At 42.6% G+C, this 18,086-nt stretch overlaps 4 protein-coding genes across 4 annotated transcripts; 1 reads left to right on the top strand and 3 right to left on the bottom strand.

Annotated features, from left to right (window-relative positions):
- Window positions 1-1,394: 1,394 nt before the first annotated feature.
- EAE98_010167 (uncharacterized protein) lies at window positions 1,395-3,081 on the bottom strand (the record flags this gene model as incomplete). The annotated part of the gene is made up of 3 exons (XM_038957788.1): window positions 1,395-1,580; window positions 1,648-2,349; window positions 2,536-3,081. The coding sequence occupies 3 exons, from the start codon at window positions 3,079-3,081 to the stop codon at window positions 1,395-1,397; spliced, it is 1,434 nt and encodes a 477-aa protein (XP_038805800.1).
- Window positions 3,082-4,741: 1,660 nt separating this feature from the next.
- EAE98_010166 (uncharacterized protein) lies at window positions 4,742-7,381 on the top strand (the record flags this gene model as incomplete). The annotated part of the gene is made up of 4 exons (XM_038957787.1): window positions 4,742-5,041; window positions 5,430-5,660; window positions 5,712-5,923; window positions 5,974-7,381. 4 exons carry the CDS (start codon window positions 4,742-4,744, stop codon window positions 7,379-7,381), a joined length of 2,151 nt encoding a protein of 716 aa, XP_038805799.1.
- A 428-nt stretch (window positions 7,382-7,809) lies between these two features.
- EAE98_010165 (uncharacterized protein) lies at window positions 7,810-12,055 on the bottom strand (the record flags this gene model as incomplete). Its single annotated transcript, XM_038957786.1, has 3 exons — window positions 10,985-12,055; window positions 8,784-10,938; window positions 7,810-8,224 (listed from the first exon to the last, which is right to left on the bottom strand). Exons 1-3 carry the CDS (start codon window positions 11,877-11,879, stop codon window positions 7,810-7,812), a joined length of 3,465 nt encoding a protein of 1,154 aa, XP_038805798.1. The 5' UTR covers window positions 11,880-12,055.
- A 1,228-nt stretch (window positions 12,056-13,283) lies between these two features.
- On the bottom strand, window positions 13,284-16,665 carry EAE98_010164 (uncharacterized protein; the record flags this gene model as incomplete). The annotated part of the gene is made up of 2 exons (XM_038957785.1): window positions 13,284-15,530; window positions 15,586-16,665. 2 exons carry the CDS (start codon window positions 16,663-16,665, stop codon window positions 13,284-13,286), a joined length of 3,327 nt encoding a protein of 1,108 aa, XP_038805797.1.
- Between the last annotated feature and the right edge of the window lie 1,421 nt (window positions 16,666-18,086).

Genomic DNA, 18,086 nt, shown 5'->3' with positions numbered 1-18,086 from the left:
CGGAAGCGGAGGTTGTGGATAAGAAGCCAGGAAGTTGGTCAACTAGCAAGTGAGAAGGCGGTTAAGAATGATCAGGATTTAGGATATTGGATTTCGGAGATTGAGATAGGAATGGGATGGAATAGGACAGGATAGGATAGGATAGTATGATGAAGATGTATCAATCACAATATGAGTGATCCATAACTACTTAGGTATCTTGAACTATTCGTGAGTGAGTGAGTGAGTGAGTGTGTTTGAGTAAATTACTAATCACCGGTTTCTTTTTCTATCTTTCTCCTCCTTTCCCTTCTTTCTTTTTGGTTCATCCATTCATTCATGAATCACCGCATCGATCGCTGCTCACCCGTGATATGTACACAAGATGAATAATATAATATATAAATATATATATATGTATGTATGTACGTCGTCAGACGTTTGAAAGTAGATAATAATGCGTAAGCTGGTAGGTATGAATATCACACATACACATCTCACATGCGACCATAGACCTGATACTCATTCTCATATCGAGATAATCGGATATCTTATGCTTCGATATACTATGCTATACTATCCTAATATCCCAATACCAAATACCATATTTTCCTCCCTTCTCCCCCAAAGATCTCACTCACCCAGGTAGGTAGGTAGGTAGGTAGGTAGGTAGGTATACTTGCTCACAACCCACCCCATCTCAAGGATCTCAAGAATCCCAGGAATCTCAAGAAGAACAAGAAAAACAAGGTGCGTTGCATCCAGCAAAACCTTCATGTTTCCATCCTTCCATCCATCCATCTTCCTCCCTTCTTCATCGTCCAAAGTAAAGTAGGAAGTAGAGAAATCAAGAAACAGTAGATACCCCCACCAGAAAACCCCTCCCACGCATCTTTGCCTTCTAGGTACAATTGCGACTTCAACTTTATAGTTGCGTAACGTCAAGCAAACCGTCATGTTTTCCACCCAATCACTTTTCCCAATATTGCATTGCATTTCATTGTATCAAAGAACTTCAATGCTCAATCGTCAAGTAAATTGCCACAAAAAAACAGTAGATACCCCCCAAAAATCAAAACTCCTTCTTCCCAATGCCTTTAGGTATAATTGCGACTTAGAGTCAAGCAAAACGTCATGTTTTGGTCGCCCAAAACAGTAGATACCCCCAAAAAACTCCTGGTATAATTGCAACTCATGAAAGAGGAGTCTCGCAAAACGTCATGTTTATGTATCATTTTTCCCTCCCGTTCGCCGATGCCAGTTTAGATCGTAAAACATCTTTGTAATGAGAAAAGAAAAAGTAAAAACAGTAGATACCCAAAAAGCTTTTGTAAAAACCCTTCTCCGAAGAACGAAATAAACCCCCATTTTTTAAAAAGAAAACGCGTGTACTAAATGAGAATTGGAGTTTTTTTTTAATTTTCCAATGGGATGTGAACATTCTTCTCGCCTGCAGGAATAACGGTATCTTCTTTCTCACCCTTGAGGTTTGGTAGTTCATCAATAGATTCCTTGATGATGGCGAGAGCCTTTTGAATATCTTCCTCGCTGATGACAAGAGGTGGTGCAAGACGAATAATGTTCTCGTGGGTTGGTTTGGCCTATGGAATGTTAGCCGTATTCATCTCAAATAATTTTCCATCATGAAATAAAAAGGAAAAAACTTACAAGTAATCCCTTGCTCTTCATCAACATACACAAATCCCAAGCACTGTGACCACCAGTCTTTGACTCATCAATGACAATAGCGTTCAACAAACCCTTTCCTCTAACCAACTTAATCATGGGACTGTTGAAATCTTCCAATCCCTTTCTTAAGACATGACCCAACTTTTCAGCTCTCTCAGTCAATTTTTCTTCTTCCATGATTTCCAAAGCACGAATAGAAACTGCACAACCCAATGGATTACCTCCATATGTAGAACCGTGAGTACCAGGTTCAACAGTGAGCATAACTTCCTTTGAACTCAAAACGCAAGAGACTGGGTACATTCCACCAGAGATGGCCTTTCCGAGTGTAACCATATCTGGTTTAATACCAGACCATTCTGAGCAAAGCATACGTCCAGTTCTACCAATACCAGTTTGGATCTCGTCACAGATCAAGAGGACATTGTGTTTCTTGCAAAGAGCATGAACCTTTGCAAGATAATCATCATCTGGGACAACAACACCAGCTTCTCCTTGAATTGGTTCGACAATAAAGGCAGCAGTATTCTTTCCATGGGCTTCGAGAACAATTTCAAGATCAGATACATTGTTGAATCTAATTTGTCTCTTGGTAGTTGGGCATTCAGCACCGACACCTGGAACATATGGACCATAGTTATCGCGAGATTCAGGATCGACGGACATGGAAATTGCGGTCATCTATAATGTAAATATAGTGTTAGTATCATGCAATAGAAACAATTCGAGCGCAGCGAGCTATGGGGGTTTGGGGGCTTGCCCCCATGAAGAAGTTGTAGATGACGCTCCGCTGGCCCTCCGGGGGCCACTGCCGTGGAGGCAGACTAGAGGGATGTGAGATAACGAGAAAAGATTAATGCAACATACCGTTCTTCCATGAAAGTTCTCCGCCGCTGCGAAAACGAGGGCCTTATCCTTCTCAACGCCCTTAACCTTGTATGCCCACTTCCTCGCAATCTTGATCGCCGTCTCTACCGCCTCAGCTCCCGTATTCATTGGCAAAACCATATCATAACCAAACACCTGCTTAATCTTCTCCGCCCACTTAGGGAAAACATCATTATGGAATGCTCTTGAGGAAAGCGTTAGACGTTGAGCTTGCGCACACAGAGCCGCCACGAGCTCCGGATGACAATGGCCTTGATTGACGGCGGAGTAGGCAGAGAGACAATCGATGTAGTGGTTTCCTTCGGGGTCCCAGACGGAGGATCCAGAGGCGCGGGCAAAGACGATGGGGAGGGGATGGTAGTTGTGGGCTGCGTAGGCGTGTTCGTCGTGGATGGCGGAGGCGGTGGAGGTGGAATGGTATTTGGATTCGGGGATGCTGGTTACGGGGGAGAAGGTGGGGGCGGTGGCTTTGAGTGTGCTACCGGTACCGTTGGTGGTGGACAGGGTGTCTGCGTGGGGAGCCATGGTTGATGGGAATGTGATTTGTGATGGATGTTTTTGGGGGTTGTGCCTTGTGGATTGTTACTATTATTTTGAGATTTTGTTAGAAATTGAGATTGTGAGATGAAATAGAATTTTGATATGTAATTGTAAATAATTGTAAGATGTTGTGTTGTGGTTGTAGTTGTTGTAATGATTGATAGGAAGTGTAGGAGGAAGTGGGATGAAGTGGGATGAACGTTTGAAAGGAAAGATTGCTTGCTTGTACATAAAAGTACACCCAAGGATTAAACTAACGATTAAGTACCGAATTAGTACAATATTTATTACTTACTTTGTATTTATGGTATAATGTTCGCTTTGTTAATAAATTGTATGTAAAAATGTCGATATCAAAAGTATCAATGGTAGATACAACAAGTCGAGTCTAGTCAAGTCAAGTCGAGTCAAGCCAAAGCAAGGGATTCAAGCCTCTTTATATACTCGAGTAGACCGGGAGAAAATCATATTTATCTACTTCTCTTCCTTCATCATCCAAAACTCACTAAACCCCTAAGTGCAAGTATATCCCATCTTCCCACCCAGCTGATCTCTCCATTGACTAACAGAAATTTCCCAAATCAAGACCATTCTACCATTTTACTCGCGTTTCCTGTCCATCCTGCTTATACCTGCACTTAGGGGAACAAAAGATTCCAAAACACATCCGTTGCTTTCCGTCCCTCGTCACCCCTTGCTTATAGGGTTCGAGTGAGGCGGAGATGATGATTTAGGGTGTACTTTAGTGGATACGCATAGTCTAGGTTTCTGCATGTACCTAGTCGCTCGGGGGTGAAAAGAGGATTGAGAGGGTCCAAGATTCATTTGGATCCTATCATTGGGGCTTTGATATTCTAAGCATAATCGTTCCGAATTTGATTGGATGAAATGGGTTTTGGAATCGAGGAACTTGTCTTCCAAGGAAGCTTCTCTTTGGAAGGGAAGGAAACATTTCTTTTCTAACAGAGACGGGATTGAATGATTGAGTGAGTGAGTGAGTGAGTGAGTGAGTGAGTGAGTATGAGAGGTTAGATAGGTATGCTCGAGATATGATCTGAATGATGTGTTAGAGTATATACTATCAACGTCGGGACATACATATATGAATGAGATGGAGTGTAGTACATACCAAACAAGGGTTTCAATAAACCATGGTTTGTCCAAAGCCAAGCAAGAGATAATGATAGCGATACAGAAGATTCAATTGATTGCTAGACATGAGATTTGGTAATTCAAATAACTGGTTGATGGTATTGGTGGCATTGGTGGCATTGGTGACATTCGATAGGAATCCTTGACTCGATAGACTCGATAGATATCATTCTTGCATTCTTGGAGTGCAGTGCTTGTGTGATGAGAATGTGATAAGGCATCCAGGCATCCAGGCATCCAGGCTTCAACACATCAAGTCCACCAGTCTTCAATGTTCGGTCGGCTAAATACCGGCAACCACTCCCACCACACAAACACGTGGGCAGCTTCTTAGGAAATGAAATTACATCACGCACCAGGACTATCGTAGAAATAATTTATATGTCCTCCAATTGTACAGATCACATACATTGGATATCCCAAACTTTTCTTCCTTCTAACATTCTTTCCCTCTTTTCTTATCCCATCTCATCCTCATGAACAACTCATCGTCATGTCCAATCCAATCCCGTCCTCTACCAAAGAGGTAAAATCTTCTTCACCACCTACAATACCATCACCTCCTCCTCATCACCTCACCCACAACCTCTTAAATTCAGATATTCAAGAAAATGGTCTTCACGCTCTAGTAAACATTCAAACTGCAAAAGATATTTGGACATTCCTTCTAGTATTTAGAATTTTCAATTCTTTTCTTGTCAAAACTTTCTTTCAACCAGATGAATATTTTCAATCGTTAGAACCGGCTTGGGAATTGGCTTTTGGAGAGGGGAGTGGTGCTTGGATTACTTGGGTATGTAATCTTTTGATATTTTTAGTGTTCTGATTCTCTTTACGTTTCGTGGGTGAGGGAAGTGAGAACGATTTATAGAGGATGGAGAGGAGAGAGGAATAGAGACTACGGTAGTGATTTTACTGGTGAAAGGGGGGAGGGGTCGAGGGGCAATACATTGAGAAAAGTTTCTCTGTTGTTGTTTCTTGATATACCATTTCCAAATATTCGGCCGCCACGGCAGTGGCCCCCCGGGAGGGCCAGCGGAGCGTCATATACATATCTTTGTTCATCTCATTCCATATAATACCAGTTTAAATCAATTGACTATTTCTCCTTTATGGGGGCAAGCCCCCAAACCCCCATAGCTCGCTGCGCTCGAATAATAGATACTAATTAGATTAAACAGGAATGGCATTATCAGTTACGATCTTCATTACATCCAACTCTTTTTGCAGCTGCATATTATTTAATAGATAAACCTATGGAACTTGTGAATTTCTTTCCTCAATTTAGAGCTGAAGTTTTAGCTGTATTACCAAATATTATTCAAGCTATATTTGCCGCAGCTTGTGACTATTATACTTGGAAAATGGCAGAGAAAATGTATGGATTGGGTAGTAGAACTGGTTATGTTACTGTATGTTTATATCTTGAATATATAGAGGAATGGAAAACTAATTTGCATCAGCTTCTCATGAGTGTATTAAGTCCTTGGAATTGGTTTTGTTCAACAAGAACTTTTTCAAATTCTTTGGAAACTAGTCTAACAATTACTGCTTGGTATTTTTGGCCTTGGGATATGGCAATTAATTCTGGAGAGAAAATTAAAGAGGGAACGAAAGATGCATCAACCACGTCTATATCTAGAGGTGTTTTCCAAACGACGGAATCCGTGAACCAGTAAGATTTCTGGAGTTCTATATTTGAGATTCATCATCTAACTACAACAGTCTTCGATACTCCCTTCTTCTTGCAGGTATTGCTTGCATTCTTAGACCAACCAATCTTTTAATATGGTTTTGTGTCATAATGCCAATCATCATGTCCCTCATACCTGGAGTATCTCCAAAAACAACTAAATCACCCATCCCACAAGATTACATTGTTCTCCTTAGAGAAGCCATCTTATGTGGTTCGATCATCCTCATCATCTCAGCTATTTCTGATCGTCTCTACTTTGGAGAATGGACATTTCCACCATATCAATGGCTTCATTTCAATATCTCTCAGAACCTAGCCGTATTTTACGGCAAGAATGATTGGCATTATTTTTTCTCCCAAGGTCTACCACTTTTACTACTCACTTATCTTCCATTCACGATTCTGTCGATTTTCAAAACCTACACACCATCTACAATACCAAATCCAGAATTCACCTCCAACCTCCAAACAACTCTAACACAAATCACTGGTGTGATGATCTTCGTCTTAAGCACAATCTCTCACAAAGAAGTTCGATTCATTTACCCACTTCTACCTATTCTTCTCCTTCTAACCGCACCATCAATTACATCTTTCTTCACACGCGAAACTCAAATCCCCACAGGCGATCCCTCGAAATCGAAAATCGAAACCACCACAATCCGCAAACCTCTTTTGACTATCCTCATTCTCCTCAATATAGCCGTGGCAGCTTACACAACAATAATCCATCAATCCGCCGTGATATCAGTAACTACATTCATTCGCCACAAATACGAAACAGAAATGCTAGATGCTCAAGGAATCCCTCTGCATTCTCCAGATGCATACACATATCTAAAACACTACCCCGCTTCATTCGATGAAAACGCGCCTCCTTCACTCAACATCAACTACGACATCAAGAAAGAAGAAAACTCCCAATATGCCCAAAAAATGATGGGCACATCCACAAACCCAGATTGGGACGGAGGAACAGCAGACCACGCAAAACCGTTTGTGGGCTTCCTAATGCCCTGTCATAGTACCCCGTGGCGAAGTCAATTGGTGTATGAGGGATTGGCAGCCTGGGCGCTAGGGTGCGAACCCCCTGTGCATTTGGAGGTTGGCGAGAGAGAGGGGTATAGAGATGAGGCGGATAGGTTTTATGATGATCCGTGGAGGTTTTTGAGGGAGGAGATGCTGGTGGATGGGGAGGGGGAGGGGGATGGGAAGAAATTGTGGCCAAGATATATAGTGGGATTTGAGGGGGTGGAGAAAGATGTTAGGGAGTTTTTTGAGGGGGGTTCGGAGGGAATGGGAGAGGGAGAAGGAATGAGAGAGGGAGAAGCAGCGGGTAAAGGAAGGAAAATGAAGGAGATTTGGAGGGAGAGGAATACGCAGTGGATTGATGATTGGAGGAGGACTGGGGATGTAGTAGTTTGGGAATTTGTATAGGGGGGGGGATAAGGGGGGGATAAGATAAAAAGTATGAGGTATGAGGTATCGGAAGAACAGAGAACAGTAGATGATGAATGATAACCGATAACCGATGATTGAGGTAGGTAGGTAGGTAGGTAACCTTAGACAGAAGAAGAAGAACAGATATTAAAAATAGAAGATCTTACATAACATATAACATATAACATATGGAACGGATAAAAAGATAAAAAATAGATGGGTGATGTGTATCTATCTCTCTATCTCTCTATCTATCTCTCTATCTATCTATCTCTCTATCTATCTATCTCTCCACCCCTTCAATTTTCCCAAAATCCATCCCATACATCATACATCATACATCAAACATCAAACATCAAACATCAAACATCAAACATCAAACATCAAACATCAAACATCAAACATCAAACATCATACATCATACATCATACATCAAACATCAAACAATAAAGGAAATAAAATAAATAAACACGGAAAGTTTGGGTTTGGGTTTGGGTTTGGGTTTGGGTTTGGGTTTGATATTGATATTGACTTCTCTCTTTTCCTCTTCCTCTTCCCTCTTCCTCTTCCTCTTCTCTTCCTCTTCCTCTTCCTCTTCCTCTTCCTCTTCCTCTTCCTCTTCCTCTTCCTCTTCCTCTTCTCTTCCTCTTCCTCTTCCTTTCCTCTTCCTCTTCCTCTTCCTCTTCCTCTTCCTCTTCCTCTTCCTCTTCCTCTTCCTCTTCCTCTTCCTCTTCCTCTTCCTCTTCCTCTTCCTCTTCCTCTTCCTCTTCCTCTTCCTCTTCCTCTTCCTCTTCCTCTCTCTCCCCTCTTCTCTTTCTCTTCCTCTCCCTCTCTCCCTCACTTTCTCATCTGTAATCTGTATCTATATATCTAGATAATTAATCCATGGATATCGTACGGATCAAATCAAATCATATCATCCGACATGACATATATTTCATATTCTTCTATTCTTCTCTTCTCTTCTACTCTTCTCTTCTACTCTTCTCTTCTACTCTTCTCTTCTACTCTTCTCTTCTACTCTTCTCTTCTACTCTTCTCTTCTACTCTTCTCTTCTACTCTTCTACTCTCATACTCTTCTGTACTTTTACCCTGATTCTCTTATACTCTCTCTCCATACCCTCTCATATCTTCTATTCTCTATGCATGCATGCACCCACCCATCCACCCATCCACCCCTCTCAAAAACCCTTCTATCCCCGAACCCTTCATCTCAAATCCCAGTTCCCAAATCCCAAATCCCAATTCCCAAAACTCGAATCCCAAACTGTAAGAAAACCTTTTTCTAACCCTCATCATCCACATCCAATTCTCCACCCCTTCCTCCCCTTCCTCCCCTTCCTCCCCTTCCTCCCCTTCCCATCCTCGAAATCGATACTCCCCACCTAAATCCCCAACCCCTTAACACAACACCAAAGCACCACCGGCACAACCACATTATCATTCCCTCCCGTGAGAACCGCCTCAGTCAAACTCGCCACCCCCGCCGCCACAATACTTTTCCCCACCGTAACAATCCATCCATCTGCCCCCTCCTCCAATCCCCCCAGCTCCCATCCACCCCCCCTCACCCACCCCTTCGCCCCCACCAACGCCACCGCAACCACAACCATAAAAGCCATACTCCCCTCCAAACTCTTTCCTCCTCCCCAATACCATTTCCTCTTTCCCCACCTTCTCCCCACCAAACTCGCCGCCGCATCACCCAATCCTACACATATAACTCCGGCCACCATAGCAATTTCCCTCTGTCTCTGCGGGATTTCCCATCCTTTCCACGGATCCCTCACTTCCCCCTCAAGAGACTCAGACGATAAAAACCTCTCAGAAGCGACTCCAGATCCCGAAACAGAATCGAGCACTCCCGTCGAAGAACTAGAAGAAGAAGAAAAAGAAGACGAAGAAGACGACAAACTCCCCAAACTCAACCACAAAGGCACCGCACATCCCACCCCCAGAAAAATATGACTAACAACCACCGGTCCCTTCAAATCCCTCCCATCCACATACGGCGTTAAAAATTTCGCCAACGCCCTACTAATCGGTGGCAACTGACTCGCTCTCAGTAAATCCAGCAGTAAAAATACACCCAACACCAACGTCATCGCCAACGCACAATAATTCGGATCCACAAACGTCGACGGCAACAGAATAAAAACCATCATGAAATGAAAAACTTTTCTCCTCGTATCCACCTCATATATCTTCGAAAGGCGGAACACAATCGCGAGACCCGTAATGATAATGAGAAGCCAGTAACCCAAGAGTACAAGCCGCGTATTCGCCGCGCCGAAATCCTGAGTACGAATACGTTCTACCCATCCCCTTTCCGCACAAATCTTTACTCGTTCATGTAGTTCCAAATCATCGGAAGAATAAGAACGAGAAGGTAAGGGAATCCATCTCTGCAAATTTGCTTTCACAACCTCGAATCGAAATTGTGGTAAATCTCCAAACATATATCCCAGTGCCCATCCCACAGGTTCATAACCTTGCAATGCTTCTCTGCCTACGTACTCTCTGATACCCAGTAGGACAATAACGAGGATACAGATATATACATAAACAGCATATGCCCATTTCCGAATCGAAGCTTGTTTATATGTTAATTTAGAAAATGACTGAAGACTAATAGACGCCGATCTTTTCTTCCGACCCGAAGGTGTTCTAGTTTTTAATTTTGAAGGACTAGATCCTGGTAGGGTATTTCTTCTCGAAATACCTGAAATCTCTCCATCTAAGAGGGAGAATTCCGAAGAATGTACTTTCCCACCCTTGCCCTGTGAATAATGACGATGAAGTTCATCATCACTCGTATCACTGACGAATCTATCTTTAGCAAAAACACTCAACGTATTTGTACCAAATGATAAAGACCTCCTGCTGAATCTGAACCCCGAATATTTAGGATCAGGTCTTCTAAATCTCCAGGTGGGAACTCGAGCTAATGCAACACCCCATCTAAGAACATGTGTACAAGTAACTAGAATCCCTATACCACCACCCCAAAGAAGTGCTTTGAGAATCACCGCTTGAGGAGATGATGCTCTGAGTAGTAAACTGATAAGAGCAGTTGATAGCAATTGTAGTTCGGCTGCTAGGAGACTAGTAGTTGTAAGGTAGTAAAGCGTTGTACACAAAGCTTGATGAAGTGGTGGTATTAAAACCAGAACCTCAGGATTCAGAGGTAATGACTCTCTACTCAAGAACGGAGCTCTGGTCAATGTTGTCGTAAATAATGGCATACATGCCAATACCCAATGTAACATATCTCTCCCTTCGAGACCTCCAATAGCAGGTATTAATTTCTTCGGTAATGTTGATATCGCAAGTATCATACTTGGTAATAGACCACTAGGATCACTGACTGAAAGCAAAATCGAAACGAGCATTGTTATTGTAGGGGGATATAATAAAGGAGCAGGATCAAATGTTGCAGGTATAGTAAGAGGGAATGGCGAATTCCATGGCGTTCGCGAGCTTAGATGTCGTAACAGTCGAAGTGGATATAGAGCTATTAAACCACTTATAATAAGAATTTGACACCCAAGTTCTTCATGGTCAGCATAGTTTCTGAAAATCTGGAGGTTTAAGCATACCATTCTTCCACAGATAGAGTATTTCCTCAACTCCTTGACTCCGATATATTATACCTCCAACAAAACATAATAAACACGCCTCAGTCGTTCTCCTCACAATTTCAATCTTCCTTCTCTGTTTAAACTTCTTAATCAATTTTTTCTGTTCCTCTTCCGTAAGTATCTTCGAAGTCGGCACTGTAGATCTAATCCTCCCATTTTCCTTCCAACGAATTTCATCATCCAAAATCGCCGGACTCAACAATGGACTAGGCGTACTTGATATATTACCATCTACACCTCTCAATCCTTTATGTGGTTTTATTCTCGGAGCAGGCAGACCTTTGAGAAAATGTTCATCATCTGCCTCAGTCCCACTATCGCTATTCGTAAATTCGATATACCCATTTGACGATCCATTGACTGTTACCCTCACACCATTATAAAATTCATCGTCTGTGTTTTGTGCCGAACGTAAAGGTGATGGCGAGACGAGAGCTCCCGACGAAGATGTTCTCGTTCGAGAGCTAGAAGGTCTGAGATTGAAAGAGGATTTAAAGGAAGGCGGTTTCGAGGCAGACACTCGGGAAGTCCATTCTTCTCCCTTCGAATTCCCAACAACCGGATTCCTCTCACTCCTTTCGCTCCCAAACGGGATCTCCTCATGTCGTTTGTGATATGGATGTGGACTTCTTTCCAGTCTCGGAGCCCTCTCTCCCATAATGTTATCCCTCGTTTTCCCTCTTCGTGCAGCTTCCTCTCTCAATTTCTGCGCATGCGATTGTTGGGTGTGCGATTGCGATTGCTGCATAGTCGATGGCATCTGCTGTGTTTGCATCTGTAACTGTATCCGGGCTCCCGAGTCCTCCCGTATCGCAGCCTTCAGCCCCAAATCCAAATCTAACCCTTCCTCCATTAATATTATCCCTCGCTATGAATCTCAACCCAAATCTCCCATTAATTCATTACTCTCTTGCCGACCAGACCTCAATTACAATCCACTCTCAAAGTCTTGTTATCTCAGAAATCTTAGGAATTAAAATGGGCGCAAAATAGAAACGGCAATTATGGTTGAATATCGAGGATTAAAGGAGAATGTATCAAACTACCTAGAAATCCGTGGCATGAAAAATCTCATGATTACATTACGAAAGCTATTCACATGCCAGATCTTTGAATCATTACTCCCCACGTAACCAATCCACAATCCAGAGCCAGAATCCACGAGGCTCTGAGTCCGCTAGCGGCCGCTTCAACATCAATTTTCTATAAATAGTAGGGAGAGTAACATAAGGCTGATATCAGATGTAGATCATTGATTTTTGGACTATTTGACCCATTGGATGATATAATGTTGAAATAACATGTTGTCAAATGCTAGATACTTCGACACTCCTATTGTTCGAGATTGAATATAGTGATAAGAAAAGTATTGTCACATTGTTTCTGAAGGAGAATTCACAATGAATCGTAATCAATTAGATGAATTATTGATAGAATAGTGGTTCTGCTCATTTGCCCATCCGAGATCAAATCACGCTCATCAGGGCCGAGAGACTCAAGAGTTCGCTGTGCACGTATGTACTTGGTAGTATAATATATGTATGTATCATGCTAATAAGTAAGTCCAGGAAACATGCCCACCAATCCGTTCCACCCATGTCATTCATCAACGCATAATTGCTCAGCTCGCTCAAATTTTCTTTGGATATATCTCGTTTGGTCTTCTATCCTTTCATTCTTTCCTCTCATTGAATAGCATTTCTTGGACCGAAAGAAGCCCCATTTCACAATCGTTCAATGTGTCATCCCGTACCATCTGCAACGAGAACTGAAAATGTAAGAATGAACAAGTGAAAGGAAAAAAGTTACCGGAGATAATCAAGGGAGAAAATCAATGGCTTGTATCCATATGCCGCTAAAACGCCCCATCGCCAAGTATATGTTTCTTGTGATGCCCAATCCACCATGTCATTAAAAATCAATTGAATATAAACCAGCCTCTAAGACGCCACCACATGGTATGCATCCATGAAACCTCATAACCCTTATATGCATCCACCGACCCCTGCCATAATCGCAAATGATAAACTCCTGATTGTAGCCATTCTTCATTATAGGGGTATTGCGCTTCCCTTTGCGCCAATATTTTCAAAAAGAAAACTGAAAGAAAAAAAAAATAGATTGTGATGTGAAATAAAAATTGAATGAGAATGTTTTCCCAGGGTGCTTTTTCAAAGTGTCATCCATACATGTCGCGCATGATAGAATGGATTGCTTGTCCAGAATAAAGATTAATAGTCCCTTGGAGAAACTCAGCTCAATTGCCTTGAGGTTGAGTTCCTGTGATAATCGAGGAGATAGCCATGGCACTTCGTGAAGTTGAAGACGATCCAGGGTTTGATGTATTGGACGAGGTGCCATTGTTTTGGTAAACTTGGTTCGATGAATTGACAGGAGCGCCATTATTTTGAGAGGGGTAACCCAAGTGAGGAGGAGGCAACAGGGACGAAACATTATTGCATTGAGTAAGATGATTCGAAGAGCCGGAATTAATAGCATTATTGTAGTTAGAATGGCCAGAGAAGTCGCTCGGAGGGTTGACAGAAGAGACATTATTGCTCTGAGACATTTGATTTGGATTTGTATAAGGATTCATCTTGAAAAAGTCTTCTGGTGAACTAACATTTGCGCCATTCATGTTCTGAGACCGAGAGGCCATTGAATTGGCAGCAAAGTTGTTGTTGCTGTAAGAAGCACTCTTCATGAAATCGCCATTGTTGTTCTGAGTATTGCGAGAATTATTACTTAACAGACCCATGGAGGAATTGTTCATGTTTTGAGAGCGAGAGGCCATGGAATTGGCGAGGTTGTTATTTGCGCTGTATGAACCACTGTTCGATGAACCCATGAAAGAGTTGTTGCCGTTTTGAGGAAGTGGGGTCATTGAAGTATTGCGGGAAGGAGTGCTCGATGAACCCATGTTATTGTTGTTCTGAGATAGAATTGACATTGTACTGGCAGGAAGCCCATTGTTTCCATAAGCGGGGTTAGAGGATATCATGGAATTATGATTTTGAGTAAGAGAGTTCATTGAGCTTGCAGGAAAACCGTTATTGCTGCGAGAAGGCACGCTCGTTGAACCCATCAGAGAGCCATTGTTGATTCCAGAGAGACGGGCGAATGAGCTGGTAGAAAAGCCATTGTTGTGAGAAATGTTGCTCAATGAACTGACAGAAGAGCCGTTATTGTTATGAGAAGTGTTGAGCAAAGAGTCATTGGGGAGCGGAAGGCCACCTGGAAACGTCATTGTCGAATTGTTCAATGGTCGTAAGGCTGTAGCCACGGCGCCCTTGCCAGAGTCAAATGAACCAGCATGGATCATTGCAAGAGACGACCTATTACTAGTGATTGGTGTAGGGATTTGATATCTTTCCAGTTGACTTTGCTGTGTGTTTTGTTGCAGACCTTGATTGCCAATTTGTCGAAGGGCATCGTTAGATTGCTCAAAGTTTTCGAGATCTTGCCCAGTCATCTGAAAGTCTTCGTCTAAATTACCCCGGATTGGTACGTCTTTTGCAGGAACGATGGCTTGTTGGTCATTCTTTCTCGATTGCTCTTGCTGGTAGACTTCTTGAATCTTCGGCTTCAATGCTCTCCAACCTCGTTCTGAGCCACCATCTCTGAAAATTCGAACGGCTGCTTTGAATGGCTTGGTGTTGATGATAAAGTCCTCTGGAATATCTGGGAGATCTCGCTTCGCAAATGTGAGGAACAGGATTCTCCGGCTTTCGCGATTAGCATCATTCGGCTTGCGACCTTTTGCTCTCTTCTCACGGACTGCAGCTTCGATTTGTAAAACGAGCTGCATGATCTTTGCGTTCTCGGCCTTCTTTGCTTCGAAGAAGGCATCACGATCTTCTTCCAACTTTTCCATCTTCTCTTCCCAAATCTGGCGGGCGGTGGCTTTCTGCGCATCATTATGGGTAGGATCCTCACGATATGGATCGGGTGTGAGTGCTTCATATTCCTTTATGATGTTTTCGACGTCGGCAATCAAGTAGTATTTGTATAGTCTGTGTGTCGACGTTTGAATTGCTCCAGGGTCTCCTTCTTCGACGTAATCATGAGGTTTACCAAAAGAGTCGTACATGCTAACGGGAATGCACGCCAACAGTCTGTCAATGACAGGCAGGGAATACCTGTGTTGTCGATGTTTCTGGATACGATCTTCTCTCTCAATCTTTCCCTTCCAGCAGTTGAGACACCACCTCTTTTTCCAAGCCCAGTGGGTTCTGCTGGCATCTTTGTTCTTACAACCAGGTTCCATGCAACCTTTCCCTCCTAGAAGATCAACGTATTGCATTGCTGATAGCCCTGGAATTTCATCAGGCAAATTGTAACCATAGTTTTCTCTGCGGCAATTTATATGGATAGATTTCAAGTCTCTAACCCAATTGCACCAGCTGCGGCAGATGGTGCGAGCTTTTCGGAGAAATATAGGAGGGCAAAATTCGAGAATGCGGATTACAACGTCGGCTGGTATCTCAAGGTCTTTCTTCTTTACCTTCACACAACAGTTAGATCTATCGACATGTGTATGAGTGAGTGGGCACACTTACTACCTCCAACTTATTTGTCTTTTCAGCGTTTTCAGCCTTTCCAGCAACCTTCAATAGCCTTGCCTTCTTCGCGGCAGCCTTCTGCTCTTCCGTTTGCACCTTGCGCTTCCTTGGGTTGGTAGCTTTAGTCATTTCCAAGTCCATGGGGGTTTCTGACCGACTTTGCGTACTCGATCGAGATTCTACAACAAGTAGGTTTTCAGTTTGAGGAAGTTTTTGCGCTGGAGCCAAAGTTGGTAAAGATGAACTGGATAAAACTGAACTGCTCGAACTCGATCTTTCTAGATTAGGAATTGGGCCTTGTCCACCTTGTCCGCCATAGCTTGAATAGGATTGATTTGCGAAAGTTCGAGAATCTTTTTGTAGTCGAGCAATCATCTGCTGTTGGAAGTTGCTTCGATTCGCGGGGATTTGCGAGGCAAGGACTGAATCCGATCGAGAGAAAAGATCGTCCATATTTTGGGGGTATTTAGTTGCAGGGTTTTGTTGTTGAGGTTGAGGACGTAAAGGTTGATTCGAAGAGAGTGAATACGAATTATTGCTGGAGGGGTAAGTTTGTTGTTGAGAGTAGTTGTTTGTGTTCACTGCTCGTAACAAATTGGCAAGTTGTGGAAGTTCGGTTTGACTTTGAGTGACATTAAAGGAAGATTGTGGTCGGTAATTGGAATTATTGAATGGTTGTTGTTGTATTGAGTTTCCGGGACGAATGTGAGAGTTAAGGTTACTCGCAGTCAAGGGCGAGAAGGCCATTTGATTCATTTGACCACTCATTGCAGACGATTGAGAAGTTGAACTAATGATATTTCCAGAATATGGAAGCTGAATAACATTATTGTCTATCATCATGCCTGTGGGCGATTCTAAATCTCGCATGGTAAGAAGGGTATTATATGTCTCATCACCAGAAAGTATTTGCTGAGCTGGGAAACTAATATTGTGACCTTCGAATGAAACACGGAGAGACTTCAATAACACTCCCTTGACGACGTCTCGAGCGATACCGAGCGACTCTTTAAATGCAGCTTCGAGATCGATATCCGTATCGCTCGATGCGAGAGATGATATAGGAGGAACACTCATATTATGATTGGGTGTATACCTCGTATCAACCGATGGGTTATGAAGTCGGTATGGGTGAAGGACAATCGATGGTGATGAGGATGTCGAATCGCTTTTTCCCCACCCGTAATCAGTGTCAATGTGTAATGTTCATCCAAAGATTTCCCGGATCCGTACAATGATTTCTGCTGAAGGTTGATTATATTTACAAGAAATCGAATGAGATTTGGTGGTGACAAGTATAATTATTTGAAAGGAAAGCCTTTTCTTTTCCCGCCGATGTGTGGGTGTCGTGGTGGATGGTGGATGATGTTGTTGTGTGATTTCTCGAAATCTTTTGTAGATGATGTGGGAGGAAGTGAGATTGGGGGAATGAATTGTGAGATGAGATTCTTAAGGACCACCGTATCGAAAGTCTGGAGCTAAAATTGGTTGTGGTGGTAGTTGTTCAATTTTTGACTGCCCAGTGATTTTAGCCCGAAACCTTTTTCTCCCTTTCCTTTCTTGACCGATCCTCCGATCCTCAGCCTCGGTGCCACCACTCTTCCAAATTGTTCAACTGACTGATGGATTGATGGGTTGATGGGTTGAGGGAATGACTGATGGACTGATGGACTGAGGGACTGACTGATGGATCGATAGACTGATAGATTGATGGATTGTACAGGCAAGGCAAGCTCATCGATACCCAACTCTGTTTTTCAAAAGTCCTTACTGTTGTAATCAATGTCGTGGGAACGGTAAACCGAAAGCAAATGATTCTAATCCCAAGAATGATCAATTCATGGATTCGGATCGAATATCGAGTTGAAAGAGAAAGAGGGAAGAGAAAGGATTTGATTTTCCTGTTTTCAAATGAGTCGTGAAATCGTCTTTGCTGTCTTTGCTTTAAGTCGTTTAACAAGGTTTTAATCAATCGAAGAAAAGGCTACTCTTGGACTAATAATAGTAGATTTATTCGCCCTTTCTTGGTGGTGTACGGTAGTATACTATAACATGAGGTGGGCGGTTAGTTTTCACAACAGGCGGGTAAGGAATTGAAGATGGATGTGTGTGTGTGTATGTGTGTCTGTATGTGTGTCTGTAAGTGTATGTGCAGGTAGGTCTGTGTATATCCTAAAAATTGATTAGGATTAGGATTATGATTTTGATGTTGTGTTGTGCTGTGTTGTGTTGCGTTGTGTCGTATGGTATTGTTTCGGAACCAAGGTTTCAAGGTTTAATCCGGAGACGGACTCCCAGAATCAAACGCTTCATAAGTCGGGTACTCTCTCTGTAGGAGTAGAATGAGTGAAGATATAAATTCAAGCAAATATAACATACCTTTCGGTCCACGCGTGAGTAGAAACAATATCTACCTACCTAGTCGTAGACGATATTGATAATGAAGGGGTAAATTTGTCCAAGGATCACCTGATGGGAGAATGTTGAATGAGATGGTT

The sequence above is a fragment of the Botrytis deweyae genome (genome assembly GCF_014898535.1).
Source record: "Botrytis deweyae strain B1 chromosome Unknown BDEW_034, whole genome shotgun sequence".
Taxonomy (NCBI): Eukaryota; Fungi; Ascomycota; class Leotiomycetes; order Helotiales; family Sclerotiniaceae; genus Botrytis; species Botrytis deweyae.
Note: the sequence above shows the minus strand (reverse complement) of the source record. Positions and strands in the feature narration are given on the sequence as shown.